The sequence below is a fragment of the Bufo gargarizans genome, chromosome 2, assembly GCF_014858855.1.
Source record: "Bufo gargarizans isolate SCDJY-AF-19 chromosome 2, ASM1485885v1, whole genome shotgun sequence".
Lineage (NCBI taxonomy): Eukaryota > Metazoa > Chordata > Amphibia > Anura > Bufonidae > Bufo > Bufo gargarizans.
This window is the reverse complement of record NC_058081.1, coordinates 533,234,260-533,252,443: the sequence shown is the minus strand read 5'-3', so window position 1 is coordinate 533,252,443 and position 18,184 is coordinate 533,234,260. Positions and strand designations below refer to the sequence as shown.

At 42.5% G+C, this 18,184-nt stretch overlaps 1 protein-coding gene across 10 annotated transcripts in view; it reads right to left on the bottom strand.

Moving 5' to 3' along the window:
- The window catches only part of ABCC9 (ATP binding cassette subfamily C member 9), an 88,552-nt gene that overhangs the window by 40,473 nt on the left and 29,895 nt on the right, over positions 1-18,184 (bottom strand). For all 10 annotated transcript variants that reach the window (XM_044281515.1, XM_044281513.1, XM_044281514.1 and 7 more), the window contains exons 9-14: positions 17,063-17,218; positions 6,726-6,860; positions 6,490-6,652; positions 4,581-4,621; positions 3,288-3,430; positions 2,845-2,953 (exon numbers count right to left, since the gene is read on the bottom strand). In XM_044281515.1, coding sequence (XP_044137450.1) covers positions 2,845-2,953; positions 3,288-3,430; positions 4,581-4,621; positions 6,490-6,652; positions 6,726-6,860; positions 17,063-17,218 — 747 coding nt within the window. The remainder of the gene's footprint in view (positions 1-2,844; positions 2,954-3,287; positions 3,431-4,580; positions 4,622-6,489; positions 6,653-6,725; positions 6,861-17,062; positions 17,219-18,184) is intronic.

Below are 18,184 nucleotides of genomic sequence, written 5' to 3'. Positions count from 1 at the left end.
AGCAAAATGCTGCAGACACAAGTGGAACAGTCTGCGCCCCCATCTATGTGATGTATGTTGTATCCTGGGAGTTACAGCAAGGAGGTCACAGTACCACAGGCAGGAAACGTGTATGACTGTTTCACCCATAGTCCCTACTCCGATCCCAGTCTATCAGCTGGTTTCTTCCGTTCTACAGTATTCATGTCTCGGCATTCTTCACCAGAATACTAGAAGATCCTCCAGGGGGCCCAAGCTCTTCCTAATAGACTTAAAGGGGTTGTCCGGGTTCAGAGCTGAACCTGCACATGCCCCTATTTTCACCCAGGCAGCCCCCCTGAGGCTAGCATCGGAGCATCTCATGCTCCGATGCGCTCCCTTGCCCTGCGCTAAATAGCACAGGGCATGGGCTCTTTTGTTTATCACAACACACTGCCAGGCGGAAACTTCCGCCCAGCAGTGTGTTCGGTGACGTCACCGGCTCTGATGGGCGGGCTTTAGCGCTGCCCTAACCATTTTACTGACTAGGGCAGTGCTTCCTGGCAGCCCCATGGAGAGCACAAGTACGTCACCGGATCTCCCAAAAATGCCTCTACCCTGCGTGATTTAGTGCAGGGCAAAGGAGAGCATCGGAGCATGAACTTCTCCGATGCTCAAGTCAGGGGGGCTGCCGGGGTGAAAATTGAGGTACTGTATGTTCGGGTTCAGCTCTGAACCCGGAAAACCCCTTTATAGGGAAATTTATTTAGACCAGAGTATTACATGCTAGTCTTAATCTCTCCCCTACTGGCGTCAGATGCGCCACAATTATTAAGAATCTTTGTGCTAATACCGAAATCTATACCCGTTTAAATTTCCACTATAATCGACTAAGGTTTCCTGGTGTAGATTATAATAAAAGTGCTGGGTCAGCTATAGCCATCCCAACTCCACCATGCTCTGCCCACTTTCTGGAAAAGCCCCCAAACTTTGCTCATGACGTGCACCAAACTTTGACCCCAGTTTTCTGGTGTAAAGTGGGTGATAAATGTCCCCATTTTTATTTTTCAACATCTCTGCTTGCTGTTCACATTCTTGTCTACATCCAGAAGAAGAAAACATGCCTTGGCTAGATACTTCTCATAACAGAGTGTTACAACTGTGTTAGTGTAGACAATCTTCTGTGAGCTCAACAGATCAGCAGTACACATCTCTCTCTTGTCCTGACTGTGTTACAATGTATCAATGCTGGCGAAATGTATCAGTCTGGAGTCCAAGCTATTTAGTTCACAGAGTATTGTCTAGATTAGATACATTGTAACAAACCTTCAGCTGTTGTTAAAAGTATTAGGTCAGAATGGGTTTTTACACTCTAAACAAAAATGTTTTTACACTCTAAACAAAAATGTTCTAATTCACTGACAGCAAACAGTCTTTAAAATAGTGAGGACTTGAAGCAAGGAGTATATATAATGTATTGTGGGTGGGGTTTAAAGGGATTGTCCAGTTTAAAACTATTTTCGCCAGCCAGTGACCCAATGGTGTGATGAATGGAGAACATATCACTACAGCAACCAGTCTCTGCATGACCAACCTTGTCCACTCTGAAAGTTGACAAGCAAGGAACAGGAGGGTGGCAATTTGAAGGAGCTAGACCCGAGAGGCGGGTAGCAGGTTAGTATGCTTCCCTCCGCAGGTTCAGCAGGGTGGGTGTAGTGCCATGGAGCAGGGAAACTGTGAAGTCTGGACATTTGCTTGTTTCCCCTTTGCAAACTCCTCATTTTATTTTACTTTAAAGGGTTAACTTGCCCTGACTTTACTGTTTACTACCATTTAACTGTATTTTATAAGTTTGTTGTGTATTTTATAAGTTTGTATCATGTTCATTTGCACTGTGATGGCACAGCACTGTGGAAAGGGTTAACAACACTAAGAGATTTTTGGGACTTTCTAGCTAATAATGACAAGCTGGTAATTTTCCACAGCTACCATAAGAGTTGAAGAAGAGTATGTTTTGGTAGGAAAAAGCCAGACTTGGTTTAGCTTTGTTAATATGTCTGGAAAAACTGCTGTGTTATTGCCATTGAGTACCATTGAAGGTCTAATGCAAGTCTATGATAAACAATATTTGTTTGTGATGAGTTTCTCCACTCCACCCCTCCCACTAGAAGGTTCTAGTTCAGCCAGAAACGGTATATAAGGAGACTAGTGTTCTGCAATTAGGGATCAATGCTTAGAAGAAGAGACTCTTGCCAGAATGCATGAGTGACCAGAAGAAGACGCTGGGAGATTGGGATGCTGAGCCACAGACCATGGGTCACCAGCCCTGTGACCAAGGAGCCAGCCGGACTACAAGCCACAGAGCATGGGCCTCCCGCCTTTGGCCAGGGTACCAGCCTTCTGTGAGAGAGTGGGGGATAACTAGTTCAGGTCATTCCTCAGCATGAACCCTCCTTCTGCCAGGGAGGAGACTGGAGAAGCCAGCCCAGAGCCTTGCCTGTATTTTTTGCACTTGAGTTCCTCCAGTACAGAAGAGCACTGTAGACCTTGACTCTCTGGACTTATTTCCCATTGGGGCGCACCACGCCTTACCATCCCCTCCGGAGAGCAGCAACACGTGGTGACACATTGACAGTGTCCCTGGGACCCAGCATAGCGTTGGGGCCACCCCAAACCCAGCCACTGCATGAGAGGTTGGGTGGTGGCAAAAAATGTGTTAAAGCTGGACAACCCCTTTAATATAATATATGTGCACTGTGCCCATGTTACTAAATATGAGGGTCACTTTCTATCTACACTTCATTAGTTACATTATGTTTCTGCAGTGGTGACATCTATAGACGGCAGTGTCACTGATGACCTCAGTGCGATGAGCACGGTACATACAATTCCAGGATGTTTCCTGCAGGCATCCAGTAGGGCAGGGGAGTCTCCATTCCTTGCACTGTCGTCCCTGATCTCGTCACTTGTGAAGAACTCGTTTAGTTTCTGAACGCTGGAGGGAAAAAAGCCGAGACAGACTTACATGTCCGACTGAAAGGTGAAATGTTACATATAAGATCTGATGACCTCAGAAAACCAGATCTGACCGTTATACAAATCTATTATAAGAGGGGAGAGTTTTGGATCTATTTACATTAAAAAACAAATTGATGGGCCAAGGCGGACACTTTATGTGAGTAGTCAAGGGAAGACTCCATCCAAAATGTTTCTAGGAGAATCTCTGGGTGGAGTCCACCTTTAGCATCATGAATCACAGAACAGCGCCCCCAGTGGCCATAACTGTTATTTACGAGTCACTTATAACAATAAGGAATCTAATGACGCACCTGACAAGCGCCTTCACGGCAAATCTGACCACCGTGGACAGCAGAAAGAGTGGAGTGACTAGGATGTGGAATAACGACAGGGATGCAAAGGCGTTGGCCGGAGTCAGGGTCGTGCTCTCCACATATTCGTGGGTCACAAATGTCTGAGGATCACACAAGAAACCAGTATTTTACACAATCCGAGCAAAGCAGGAGGAACTTGCTAGAGATCCCCATAATGAGAGGATGTCACTGGGTCTCTGGGGGCCTTCACTTGACAAGTGTTCATAACTCCCATTCATTTCTATATGGAGAGGCTGTATGGACATGTCCTGTTCTGCCCAACAGAGAATGCTTTATGCCCCATCTTATCCAAAGGTCATAGCACTATATACAAGGAAACCCCTTTAAACGCAACAACAGAGGACATCACTAAATAATATATCATCTTCTCTGCATCAAAGGTAGCTTTACTTTCACCCCTACTTTTACAGGGTGCCCCTCCATATAACACACAGTACACTAGCAGATGTCTGGACCCCAATGACATTCAGAGCTGCAGTCACAATTCTGCTATTAGACCATATCTAAATATGGCCATACACATTAGAACAGGGGGTCAACAACCTTTGTTACTCCAGCTGCTGTGAAACTACAACTCCCAGCATGCACACTTGCTCTGCTGTTCTTAAACTCCCATAGAAATGAATGGAGCATTCTGGGTGTTGTAGTTTCAGAGCAGCCGGAGTGCCATTGGTCGCTGGTCCCTTCAATAGAAAACTATTGGCCAAATGCACCGACAGGTCCAGCTGACCGTCTAATATGTATGGAGGCTTCCTAATTCACCCCTGAAGGCAGATATCAGGGTAGAGAAGGAGCCGCAGGATCAGTGTTATACCATTGGTGGTGGTGGTGTAGGGGGGGTCAGAGGTCAGTGTGTTTGGAGTCATTAACAATAAATTGAATTTAGCCGTACAGGAAAGTAAATGAGCCCCAACAGATGAGTATTGATGAGTGACCATTGTAAAGCCCCTACATGACTCCTGATGTATTGATCCAGATGTATACTCCTATATTCTAGAACAGGCATGCTCAACCTGCGGCCCTCCAGCTGTTGTAAAACTACAACTCCCACAATGCCCCGCTGTAGGCTGATAGCTGTATGCTGTTCAGGCATGCTGGGAGTTGTGGTTTTGCAACAGCTGGAGGGCCGCAGGTTGAGCATGCCTGTTCTAGAGTGTCTGATAATCCATCACGTAGGAGGTCTCAGAGTATAGGATCATTATAAATCACAGTAAAAGAATCTGATCTTACCGCCAGCACGGCCGCTATGGGGATGGCTGCGTTCATGAATACTGCAAAATACAGAAGATTACAGGCTTTAGAGGGCAGGGGTCTGTGGCTCTACAGCTGCTTTAGACTTACAGCTCCCAGCATGCACTGGCAGACTGCTCTATTCCAAATGACCAAATCCAGATTACCCTCTACCAACACATAACAGAGTCAGGATTTCCTTAATACAGCCTATAGACTCCATAGGATCCAGTGCAGCTGAGAGATGGATCCACTCTATAATAGAGATCACCAGTAGTGGCTCAGGTGAGCAGAACCATCCCTTTAGAATACATACTGGTCTGTGAAGGGTCAATATTAACTTTTCCTGAGCCCCAGCCCCTTACCCCCTCCCAGCTTCTTCTATACATGGACATAATGAGACACTACATCCCCCTCACCCTGCAGGGCGCTCCAGCTTCCTATATATTCCCATTTGTTCTGATGACCCACTTTCGGAGATGTGCGGTCCCTGCTGAGCATCCGCAAGTCATCAGCAGAATGTAATCCCAGGCTGTAGCGCTCCCCCCTCCCGAACCACGTACACCCATCATTTGCTCTCACTTCACATACTATTTCCCCATGATCTTCACATGACAATGTTTCCTGACACTTCCGTGTTTTCTGTGCTCAGACTGCTGTAATAATGGGCATCACGAGGTGGTGACGCCAAGTCCCTGACAATACTGCAACCCCTGGCACAACCTCCGCACGCTTTAAGGATGTAGCCCCTGCTGCCTATGACCCTAAAATAAAGGTCCCCTTGCAAATAAGATTATCGTTAACCAAATCCGACACTTCTGGCCGGGTTATCTGATGTGTACGGGGCCTCCAATGGTGGATTTACATGTCCAGACAATCGGGCAGATTATCGGGAACCAACGTTCCTGTCAATGCTCGTTCCCAACAATCTGCCTGTGTAAAGGTGCAAGGGAATCATACTGACATAAAGCTGTCAGTAGGATTCTGTTACAGAAAGGTGACGCAGAGGCACACAGCATTATCACTCATCATGAGGCCTCATGCACACGAACATATGGGTTCTGTTTCCGGATCCGCAATAAACGGACACCGTTCCATGTGCATTCTGCATTCACTTGAATAAGTCCGCAAATTCAGAGATGCGTAGCAGTGCGGAACGGAAGCACGGAACGGAACCCTACGGAAGCACTACGGAGTGCTTCCATGGGGTTTCGTCCCGTACTTCCGTTCCGCAAAAAGATAGAACATGTCCTATGTTTTTGCAGAACAGACGAATGCAGACCCATTCAAGTTGAATGGATCTGGATTCATCCCGGTGGCCGTACGGAGGTTGCCCGTGCATTGGGGACCGCAAATTGCAGTTCCCAATGCACGGAACGGCCCATCTACGGCCGTGTGAATGAGCCCTAAGGCTACATTCACACAAACCTATTTTGTTTCTGTGTCCGTTCGTTTTTTTTTTTCGTATAGGATGCAGACCCATTCATTTCAATGGGTCCGCAACAAAAATGCGGACAGCATACCGTGTGCTATCCGCATCCGTATGTCCATTCCGTAGCCCCACAAAAAAAAATAGAACATGTCCTATTCTTGTCTGTTTTGCGGACAAGGATAGGCATTGTTACAATGGATCCGCAAAAAAACGGATGCCATACGGACATCCTCCTTTTTTTTGTGGATCCGCAATTTGCAGACCGCAAAACACATACGGTCGTGTGAATGTAGCTTAATGCTGTGCGTTTCCTAAGTCCAGAACACATCTTTCCTCTCTTACACGGAGCGTGATTCCTGCAAGGGACCCGCTTGTGTAACAGAGCCCTAAGGTCTCAGCCCCTGATGTGTTAGTCCCTAACGTCACCCCTGAACATTGTAAGACTGAAGCCCCCGCTCCCCAAGTCCTGGCACGCACTGGAGAGGGAGGTGTGAAGCGCAAATGTCTTCAGACTGGTTAACTCCTTCATCCTGGTCTCTTCCACGCTGGAGCAGAAGATGTTCTCCCAGGCGTACAGCTTCAGCAGCTTAATGCCTTTCAGAATCTCATTTGTCTTCTTTAACCTCTCGGTGGAATAATCCTGAAGTGACAAAGAATGATCTGTTACCACAAAGTCTGACGGACATCAGCTGGGGCCCAGGGTCCACACTTACCAGTGTGTTCTTCTGAACCTCCGCCAGCTTCGTAGCAATGAAGTATTGTACCGGAGCGAGAAGGAGGATGACCGCGGCACCCACCAGAGCGCTGACACCCAGCAGCTTATATAAGAGGATGACCCCCATGATAATCTACAAAGACCAAGAGTCAAAAAGAACCAGAATAATCTATAGAAGAACCTCAGAACAAACTCATCATTCATCCCCTGGTAATGAGATCCATACAGGTAGTCACAGCCCCGCCGCCTGTTACTGACATCACTAAATATTATCATAATAAAATCATATAATTACATTGTGATCAGACATGAGATCACACACCTTATACTACAGTAACAGCTATTCCATCTATTACTGCTGACAACCAGCCTCTATACCATGTCTGAGAGGTTGTCACAGCCCTGCCCCCTGTTACTGACATCACTAAATATTATCATAATAAAATCATATAATTACATTGTGATCAGACATGAGATCACACACCTTATACTACAGTAACAGCTATTCCATCTATTACTGCTGACAACCAGCCTCTATACCATGTCTGAGAGGTTGTCACAGCCCCTCCCCCTGTTACTGACATCACTGAGTATAATAGTAATATAATTACATTGTGATCAGACATGAGATCCACATACCTTATACTACAGTAACAGCTATTCCATCTATTACTGCTGACAACCAGCCTCTATGTCATGTCTGAGAGGTTGTCACAGCCCCGCCCCCTGTTACTGACATCACTGAATATAATAGTAATATAATTACATTGTGATCAGACATGGTATCCACACATCTTATACTACAGTAACAGCTATTCCATCTATTACTGCTGACAACCAGCCTCTATACCATGTCTGAGAGGTTGTCACAGCCCCTCCCCCTGTTACTGACATCACTGAGTATAATAGTAATATAATTACATTGTGATCAGACATGAGATCCACATACCTTATACTACAGTAACAGCTATTCCATCTATTACTGCTGACAACCAGCCTCTATACCATGTCTGAGAAGTTGTCACAGCCCCGCCCCTCTTACTGACGTCACTGACTATAATAGTAATATAATTACATTGTGATCAGACATGAGATCCATACACCTTATACTACAGTAACAGCTATTCCATCTATTACTGCTGACAACCAGCCTCTATATCATGTCTGAGAGGTTGTCACAGCCCCTCCCCCTGTTACTGACATCACTGAGTATAATAGTAATATAATTACACTGTGATCAGACATGAGATCCACACACCTTATACTACAGTAACAGCTATTCCATCTATTACTGCTGACAACCAGCCTCTATGTCATGTCTGAGAGGTTGTCACAGCCCCGCCCCCTGTTACTGACATCACTGAATATAATAGTAATATAATTACATTGTGATCAGACATGAGATCACACACCTTATACTACAGTAACAGCTATTCCATCTATTACTGCTGACAACCAGCCTCTATACCATGTCTGAGAGGTTGTCACAGCCCCTCCCCCTGTTACTGACATCACTGAATATAATAGTAATATAATTACATTGTGATCAGACATGGTATCCACACATCTTATACTACAGTAACAGCTATTCCATCTATTACTGCTGATAACCAGCCTCTATATCATGTCTGAGAGGTTGTCACAGCCCCGCCCCCTGTTACTGACATCACTGAGTATAATAGTAATATAATTACACTGTGATCAGACATGAGATCCACACACCTTATACTACAGTAACAGCTATTCCATCTATTACTGCTGACAACCAGCCTCTATATCATGTCTGAGAGGTTGTCACAGCCCCGCCCCCTGTTACTGACATCACTGAATATAATAGTAATATAATTACACTGTGATCAGACATGAGATCCACACACCTTATACTACAGTAACAGCTATTCCATCTATTACTGCTGACAACCAGCCTCTATATCATGTCTGAGAGGTTGTCACAGCCCCGCCCCCTGTTACTGACATCACTGAGTATAATAGTAATATAATTACACTGTGATCAGACATGAGATCCACACACCTTATACTACAGTAACAGCTATTCCATCTATTACTGCTGACAACCAGCCTCTATATCATGTCTGAGAGGTTGTCACAGCCCCGCCCCCTGTTACTGACATCACTGAATATAATAGTAATATAATTACACTGTGATCAGACATGAGATCCACACACCTTATACTACAGTAACAGCTATTCCATCTATTACTGCTGACAACCAGCCTCTATATCATGTCTGAGAGGTTGTCACAGCCCCGCCCCCTGTTACTGACATCACTGAATATAATAGTAATATAATTACATTGTGATCAGACATGAGATCCACACACCTTATACTACAGTAACAGCTATTCCATCTATTACTGCTGACAACCAGCCTCTATATCATGTCTGAGAGGTTGTCACAGCCCCGCCCCCTGTTACTGACATCACTGAATATAATAGTAATATAATTACACTGTGATCAGACATGAGATCCACACACCTTATACTACAGTAACAGCTATTCCATCTATTACTGCTGACAACCAGCCTCTATATCATGTCTGAGAGGTTGTCACAGCCCCGCCCCCTGTTACTGACATCACTGAATATAATAGTAATATAATTACACTGTGATCAGACATGAGATCCACACACCTTATACTACAGTAACAGCTATTCCATCTATTACTGCTGACAACCAGCCTCTATATCATGTCTGAGAGGTTGTCACAGCCCCGCCCCCTGTTACTGACATCACTGAATATAATAGTAATATAATTACACTGTGATCAGACATGAGATCCACACACCTTATACTACAGTAACAGCTATTCCATCTATTACTGCTGACAACCAGCCTCTATATCATGTCTGAGAGGTTGTCACAGCCCCGCCCCCTGTTACTGACATCACTGAATATAATAGTAATATAATTACACTGTGATCAGACATGAGATCCACACACCTTATACTACAGTAACAGCTATTCCATCTATTACTGCTGACAACCAGCCTCTATATCATGTCTGAGAGGTTGTCACAGCCCCGCCCCCTGTTACTGACATCACTGAGTATAATAGTAATATAATTACACTGTGATCAGACATGAGATCACACACCTTATACTACAGTAACAGCTATTCCATCTATTACTGCTGACAACCAGCCTCTATATCATGTCTGAGAGGTTGTCACAGCCCCGCCCCCTGTTACTGACATCACTGAATATAATAGTAATATAATTACACTGTGATCAGACATGAGATCCACACACCTTATACTACAGTAACAGCTATTCCATCTATTACTGCTGACAACCAGCCTCTATATCATGTCTGAGAGGTTGTCACAGCCCCGCCCCCTGTTACTGACATCACTGAATATAATAGTAATATAATTACACTGTGATCAGACATGAGATCACACACCTTATACTACAGTAACAGCTATTCCATCTATTACTGCTGACAACCAGCCTCTATATCATGTCTGAGAGGTTGTCACAGCCCCGCCCCCTGTTACTGACATCACTGAATATAATAGTAATATAATTACACTGTGATCAGACATGAGATCCACACACCTTATACTACAGTAACAGCTATTCCATCTATTACTGCTGACAACCAGCCTCTATATCATGTCTGAGAGGTTGTCACAGCCCCGCCCCCTGTTACTGACATCACTGAATATAATAGTAATATAATTACACTGTGATCAGACATGAGATCCACACACCTTATACTACAGTAACAGCTATTCCATCTATTACTGCTGACAACCAGCCTCTATATCATGTCTGAGAGGTTGTCACAGCCCCGCCCCCTGTTACTGACATCACTGAATATAATAGTAATATAATTACACTGTGATCAGACATGAGATCCACACACCTTATACTACAGTAACAGCTATTCCATCTATTACTGCTGACAACCAGCCTCTATATCATGTCTGAGAGGTTGTCACAGCCCCGCCCCCTGTTACTGACATCACTGAATATAATAGTAATATAATTACACTGTGATCAGACATGAGATCCACACACCTTATACTACAGTAACAGCTATTCCATCTATTACTGCTGACAACCAGCCTCTATATCATGTCTGAGAGGTTGTCACAGCCCCGCCCCCTGTTACTGACATCACTGAATATAATAGTAATATAATTACACTGTGATCAGACATGAGATCCACACACCTTATACTACAGTAACAGCTATTCCATCTATTACTGCTGACAACCAGCCTCTATATCATGTCTGAGAGGTTGTCACAGCCCCGCCCCCTGTTACTGACATCACTGAATATAATAGTAATATAATTACACTGTGATCAGACATGAGATCCACACACCTTATACTACAGTAACAGCTATTCCATCTATTACTGCTGACAACCAGCCTCTATATCATGTCTGAGAGGTTGTCACAGCCCCGCCCCCTGTTACTGACATCACTGAATATAATAGTAATATAATTACACTGTGATCAGACATGAGATCCACACACCTTATACTACAGTAACAGCTATTCCATCTATTACTGCTGACAACCAGCCTCTATATCATGTCTGAGAGGTTGTCACAGCCCCGCCCCCTGTTACTGACATCACTGAATATAATAGTAATATAATTACATTGTGATCAGACATGAGATCCACACACCTTATACTACAGTAACAGCTATTCCATCTATTACTGCTGACAACCAGCCTCTATATCATGTCTGAGAGGTTGTCACAGCCCCGCCCCCTGTTACTGACATCACTGAATATAATAGTAATATAATTACACTTGTGATCAGACATGAGATCCACACACCTTATACTACAGTAACAGCTATTCCATCTATTACTGCTGACAACCAGCCTCTATATCATGTCTGAGAGGTTGTCACAGCCCCGCCCCCTGTTACTGACATCACTGAGTATAATAGTAATATAATTACATTGTGATCAGACATGAGATCCACACACCTTATACTACAGTAACAGCTATTCCATCTATTACTGCTGACAACCAGCCTCTATATCATGTCTGAGAGGTTGTCACAGCCCCGCCACCTGTTACTGACATCACAATATAATAGTAATATAATTACACTGTGACCAAAAATCATAATTTTACATTTGCTTATATTTTTTAAAGGGAACCTGTCACCATGAAAATGCAGTGCAATGCAGGAACATTGTTACAGAGCAGGAGGAGCTGAGCAGACTGATATATAGTTTTATCGGAAAAGATTCAGTATAACGTGTATTTTATTAATTTAATTTCCTGCCCATTCGCTGTGAGGCGGTCCTATCAGTGACTGACAGCTATCTCTGTATACACAGTCATGGCTGTCACTGTCACCGCCTCCTTGATGTCACAAACCAGAATGGGCAGGAAATTAAATGAGAAAAGTACACGTTATACTGAATCTTTTCCGATAAATTTATATACTGTATCAGTCTGCTCAGCTCCTCCTGCTCTATTACATGCTATAAGACTTTGCTATCAACTACGGTTTTTCAGCGTTTTCCTTGTTTTCTGAACCCAACGACTTCAGTATCTACAAGCCACATATGTCCAATGCTGCTATATATCAACTAATGCATATGTCTATTGCTGCTATCTAGTGCACATGTCCTATATTGCTGCTATTACGGTTTAAAGTGTTTTATAATGTTTTATTAGTGATTTTTATTGGTGACTTTTATTGTTATATTTTATTGTCATTGTGGGAATAAATATCCTTATCAATTTACTCCATACTTGAGTGCCTGGTTTATCCTATATCATTTTGTATCCCTTTCTGTGACTGGGTGGGTCACATAAACCAAGAGCACCTTAAATCCATTACTCAGCTGCAGTGATCCACAGATACTGCACTTTGATTTTACTTGATCCACCTCTTCTGATGAGCTCCTCAGCTGAGAACATGGATATATGGAGTTTTATTGAGACAAAAAAACAACTGATAGATTCTTTTAGCTTTGATGACAGATCATGCTATTCAGAGTCTGTAGCGGGAGTTTTTGGAGAGCTTGAAACCCTATTGTTGAAACAAATAAAACAACAATGGGAGATTAAATCCCTTACACAGTATATTAAGAATGGGATTATCCCGAAGGGACTACAGCTCTCAAAGACTCCAGCACAAGATCTCTGTGAAGACAAGTTTAATACAGAGTGGGATCAATTACTTAAAAACCAGTCTATTTTATTAATGGAACTAATAATCAAGAGACGGGTACAGATCTTAGACGAATTATCTGGAAAAATTATGAAGATTAAAGATAAAGTTGAAATGTTTCCAAAAAATGAGGATTATAATAATTGGCAACAAAGGATCTGTAAAAATATAGACAAATTGGAACAAGAAATAATAGATAAAAAAATGAAAAAACATAGTAGACGACACTCAGCTAATGATAGGGAACATATAAGCGAGATAGTGCAGGCAAAAGAAATCACTGTACAACATTCAAAAGTAAAAGGGAAAAATAAACACAAAGAAACGCACAGAAATACTATAGAAGAAATAGACACTAATTTAGACACTAATATAAAAACTTCAAATAAATATGAAGTATTGAGCAGGGAACCTTTTTTAGATCAAAGCCCTGCACATTACCGAACTCAGAATGTACGACAACGTATACAACACTCCCCGAAGAGAGTGCATCACTTAGATCCACCTGCCCAACACACGTACAATTTACGGAACAAGCATACCACACAGAATTGGACACCCCCGAATCCCAACTCACATTGGAGGCACAACAGAACACCAGACAGGTCACTAGATTGGATACCAGACTATCAAAGACCAAAAGAAAGACACGAAGGGCAAAGAGAAAGATACAGACACAGATATTAGATTCAGCAACACTATCACCAAGCTCTATCATCAATCTGAGTGGAGCTAATTTAACATCATCCCAAATATCCTTATTAAACAAGGGCCTCAAATTTGCCCCAAGTACGCGGCTAAACAAATTTGATACCTATGTGGGCATAGAAAAATTTGTAAGGAAAATCTGTCTTAAAAAGTATTTTATGAAGAATCCTATCACATCACAATCTCAGGCAACATCTGGCTTTATTCATACAGAATTAAAAGCCAGGTCGACTAAATATCCCAGAAATGAGATCAGTCCAGAGATTGAAACATTTAGGAAGAATGTAGAAAGGGATATTAGAATTTTAGGAGGTGCAAAGAACAATAAAAAATCGAATCTCTCCAATCAGGAGATTGCAGCAATTAAACAGTTGCAGAAGGATGATGGTATTACTATACGCCCCGCCGATAAGGGCGGTGCGATAGTAATCCTAAATACTGATGACTACAATAGAGAATGCCAGAGACAACTGTTGGATACAAATGTATATACTAAATTAAGGGCTGATCCTACTAATGATTTTTATCCGCAATTGAAACAATTATGTGAAAAAGGTATAAGGGGAAACATTTTACTAGAAAGTGAGGCTAATTTTATATTAAGTACACAGTGTAGACTTCCTGTATTTTACTATCTGCCGAAGATACACAAAAGCCTTACTAATCCCCCTGGCCGCCCTATAATTTCGGGGATTAATTCCCTCACAGCCAACCTTTCCCAATATGTGGATCACCAATTGCAACCGGTAGTTAAAAAAACAAAATTTTATCTAAAAGATACCACACAGGTAGTAAAAATACTAGAGGAATTAATGGTAGAAGAGAATTGGACATTGGGGACTCTCGATGTCCGATCCCTTTATACATCCATCAGGCATGATCAGGGACTTGCGGCATTGAGATCTCAACTTGACAAGAGTGGTCATTTTAAAGTAGCACAAATAGAATATATTTTAGAAGCAGTGAATTTTATATTGAAGCACAATTATTTTGCTTTTAACACAGAATTCTTTTTACAGGAATCTGGTACCGCGATGGGCACCAGGTTCGCACCCAGCTACGCAAATCTTTTTATGGCGAATTGGGAGGATGAATATATTCAGCCAATACTGGGTGTGGATCTGGTGCTCTGGAAGCGGTACATAGATGACGTGATTTTTATCTGGAGAGGCACGGATTTGGCGTTGGTTTCCTTCTTGTCGAACATCAATCTAAACGATCAGAACCTTCAGTTTACAGCGAACCTGAGTAAAACAGGGATTGAATTTCTAGATCTGAAGATTGATGTTGATAGGGATAAACTGAGCTGTAGTACTTATTATAAATCTACAGCCAGGAACAATTTTATTTTACATTCAAGCTGCCACCTCCCAAGGTGGCTGCTTAATGTACCAACAAGCCAATTCAGGCGCCTCAAGAGGAATTGCACGAAGAATGAGATATTTGAAAATGAGGCCGAAATACTGAAGCAGCAGTTTGTCGAAAAAGATTACCCAAATGACTGCATCGAAAAAGCCCTGAATAAAGTAAAAAATTTAGATCGACGAGATTTTTTTGCAGAGAAACCAGTTGCATTAAGTAGTGATGGTATGACATGTGGGGAGTTACAGATAATTCTGCCCTTTAACACCCAGTACAAAAAGATTGAAACCATCATTGTTAAGCACTGGTCATTTCTGCAGAAAGATAAAATCATAGGACCATTGATGCCGACAAAACCAAAAATAATCTATACTCGTGCCAATAATCTAGGTTCAAAAGTTGCACCTACGATTAAAACATTTAAAAATAACTCCAAAAAAAGGATAAACAATGGCTATGTTTTGAGGGCTTTTTCAGATGCAGAACTTGTCCAAACTGCAAAATAACAAACTTTCAAAGAAAGACAGTTAAAGTTTCCTCAACCAGTAATGGATATGTGTATGAAATCAAAACTTTTCTGACATGTAACAGTAGAAATATAATATACCTGTTAACTTGTCCTTGCAGAAAGCAATATATTGGCCGTACAAAAAGGTGCCTTAAGACAAGGATTTCAGAGCATATAGCAAATATCCGTAAAAGCTATGAAAATCACACTGTCTCAAGGCATTTTAAGCTATGTCATAATAGCGATCCAACAGGTCTCACCTACGCAGCTCTAACAATGGTGACACCAGAGTGGAGGGGGGGGAGATTTGATAAAAAAAGATGTCAAGGGTGGAATCCAAGTTTATATTTGACTTTGGTTCCCTAGTCCCACAAGGACTGAACGCTGACTGGGAACTTTTTGGTTTCTTGTGATCCCAAGACCCTTGAAATTTTCTCCCCCTCCCTCAAAATATTGTCTAATAAGTATAGGAATAAAGAGACTTGTGATGTGGTCGTTTTTATGTATATATATATATATATATATATACATATATATGTATATTTTTAGATTTTTTTCACATTTTTCACATTTTTATATATTTTGTATTATATTGTAACTGAAATCATGTGGCATATGATTTATTTTACATTTAAATAGCAGTGGAACATAAAACGCAATCTATTACAAAAAAACGCAGCAAAAACCAGACCATAGGAATCGCACAAGGGAAAACGCATATAATGATTTCATTGGACAAATCCAGTTTTCCACATTTTGGCACGACGAAATCCTGTCCGGATCTTGCTTCTTTCCAAGATTTCATATAAAAGGATGTGGGGAAGCTCTTCAGGGTTACCACTGAGGAAGGGGTCATTCAGAGAACCCCGAAACGCGTATGGTCTAATACCCTGTACCGGCATGCTGGAAAAATAGCTCCCCTGGACTTCCAAGAATTCATCAGCTGTGACTAAGAGCGACGAACACCGGAGGAATCCTAATAAAGCCACGGACATTGCTTCGGTGAGTAGGATATCCAGGTGACACCGCGCTCACAGCGAATTTCCACAGATCCGGACGTAGGAGAAAGAAAGACTACTGGCCAGGTAAAACTAAGCAACAGAGTTGCTCAAATCGGTGGGACGCCACCGCTGTGCAAATTCAGTAGTATCGAAACCAAATAAGCGCTTATAAGACTTTGCTATCAACTACGGGTTTTCAGCGTTTTCCTTGTTTTCTGAACCCAACGACTTCAGTATCTACAAGCCACATATGTCCAATGCTGCTATATATCAACTAATGCATATGTCTATTGCTGCTATCTAGTGCACATGTCCTATATTGCTGCTATTACGGTTTAAAGTGTTTTATAATGTTTTATTAGTGATTTTTATTGGTGAATTTTATTGTTATATTTTATTGTCATTGTGGGAATAAATATCCTTATCAATTTACTCCATACTTGAGTGCCTGGTTTATCCTATATCATTCTATTACATGCTGCCTGCAGCTCAACCACCATATTCAATGTGACAGGTTCCCTTTAAGCTCATTTTCATTTTGCCCCATTATTAAAGATTCCCTTACTTGGAAGCTGTACCTGAACAGGCATTGCCCACAGATTTGGGCACAGGAAGAGGAACCACATCAGTTGATTGGTCTCAATGGCCACCAAGTTATTGATCTGCCCCAGGGTCATCTCTCCCATGGACATGTTGGAGGTGGACAACTTGAGGATTTTGTTGTAGATCATGGCCTAAAACAGAAAGGAAAGTGTTGTGGTCTCATTAACCATCAGTTAAAGAGGGTCTCCAAGAGTATAAAATGTCACCTCATGTGCCGGGCACCCCACATGGAATATACTTACCCTGGTCCCCGCTTCCGGTGCCGCTCCTGGTCCTCGCACTGCCGCTGCTGCTTTTCTCTGCACACGCATGAAATCATCCAGTGTCGGGGGGCAGCCAATGGCAGGCGGTGTTGCTTTATTTTTAATAATGTGTAGGGACAGGGATAGTAAACATTTTTGTAATGTACTTTATTAGGGAAAGATGTTTCTATTCTTCAGAATAAAGCTAAGGAGAATCTGTCTCCAGTCTTCAAAGTTGTACTGAGCACTGAAGACCCCTGTGTGTAACAAGTCAGATAGGCAGGGTGATGGGCAGTGATAGAGAGCATATACAGTAGCCATAGACGGGGGTAGTGACAAGAGGCAAGCTGGAAGCCTCTGTATGTCACACTCAGGCGTCTTCAGCGCTCAGTTCCAACACTGAAGACTGAAGACAGACTCTCCTTACTAACGCTCAGTTAGAGCTTCACTAAAAATACTCTTACACCCTGCTTTCTAGAAAAAAGAAACATCTTTCACTAGTAAAGTAGGTTACAAAAATGTTTAACATCCCCGTCCATACATAATACAACAGTTACACTCCAGAAGATGGAGAGAGGATAGACAGTTGGTAAATTTGGGCATATAAGCCCCACCGCTGGGAACACCCCAGATGCATCGGGACTGCCCATATATGTGTAAGAGGCAGCCCTGATCATCCAGCAACATTTCCAACACATATATATAGCAGACTGTCATGTTTCCCTCCAGCCACCAGAGGCCACTGTGGCTGAGTAGGACAGTCAGAGGAGTTGTTTCCAGAGGACAAGGAGTTAAGTGTTTTTCCCGGGCAGAGCAGAGAGCCTGGGCTGAAGGTGTCTGAGTACACAGGAAGAA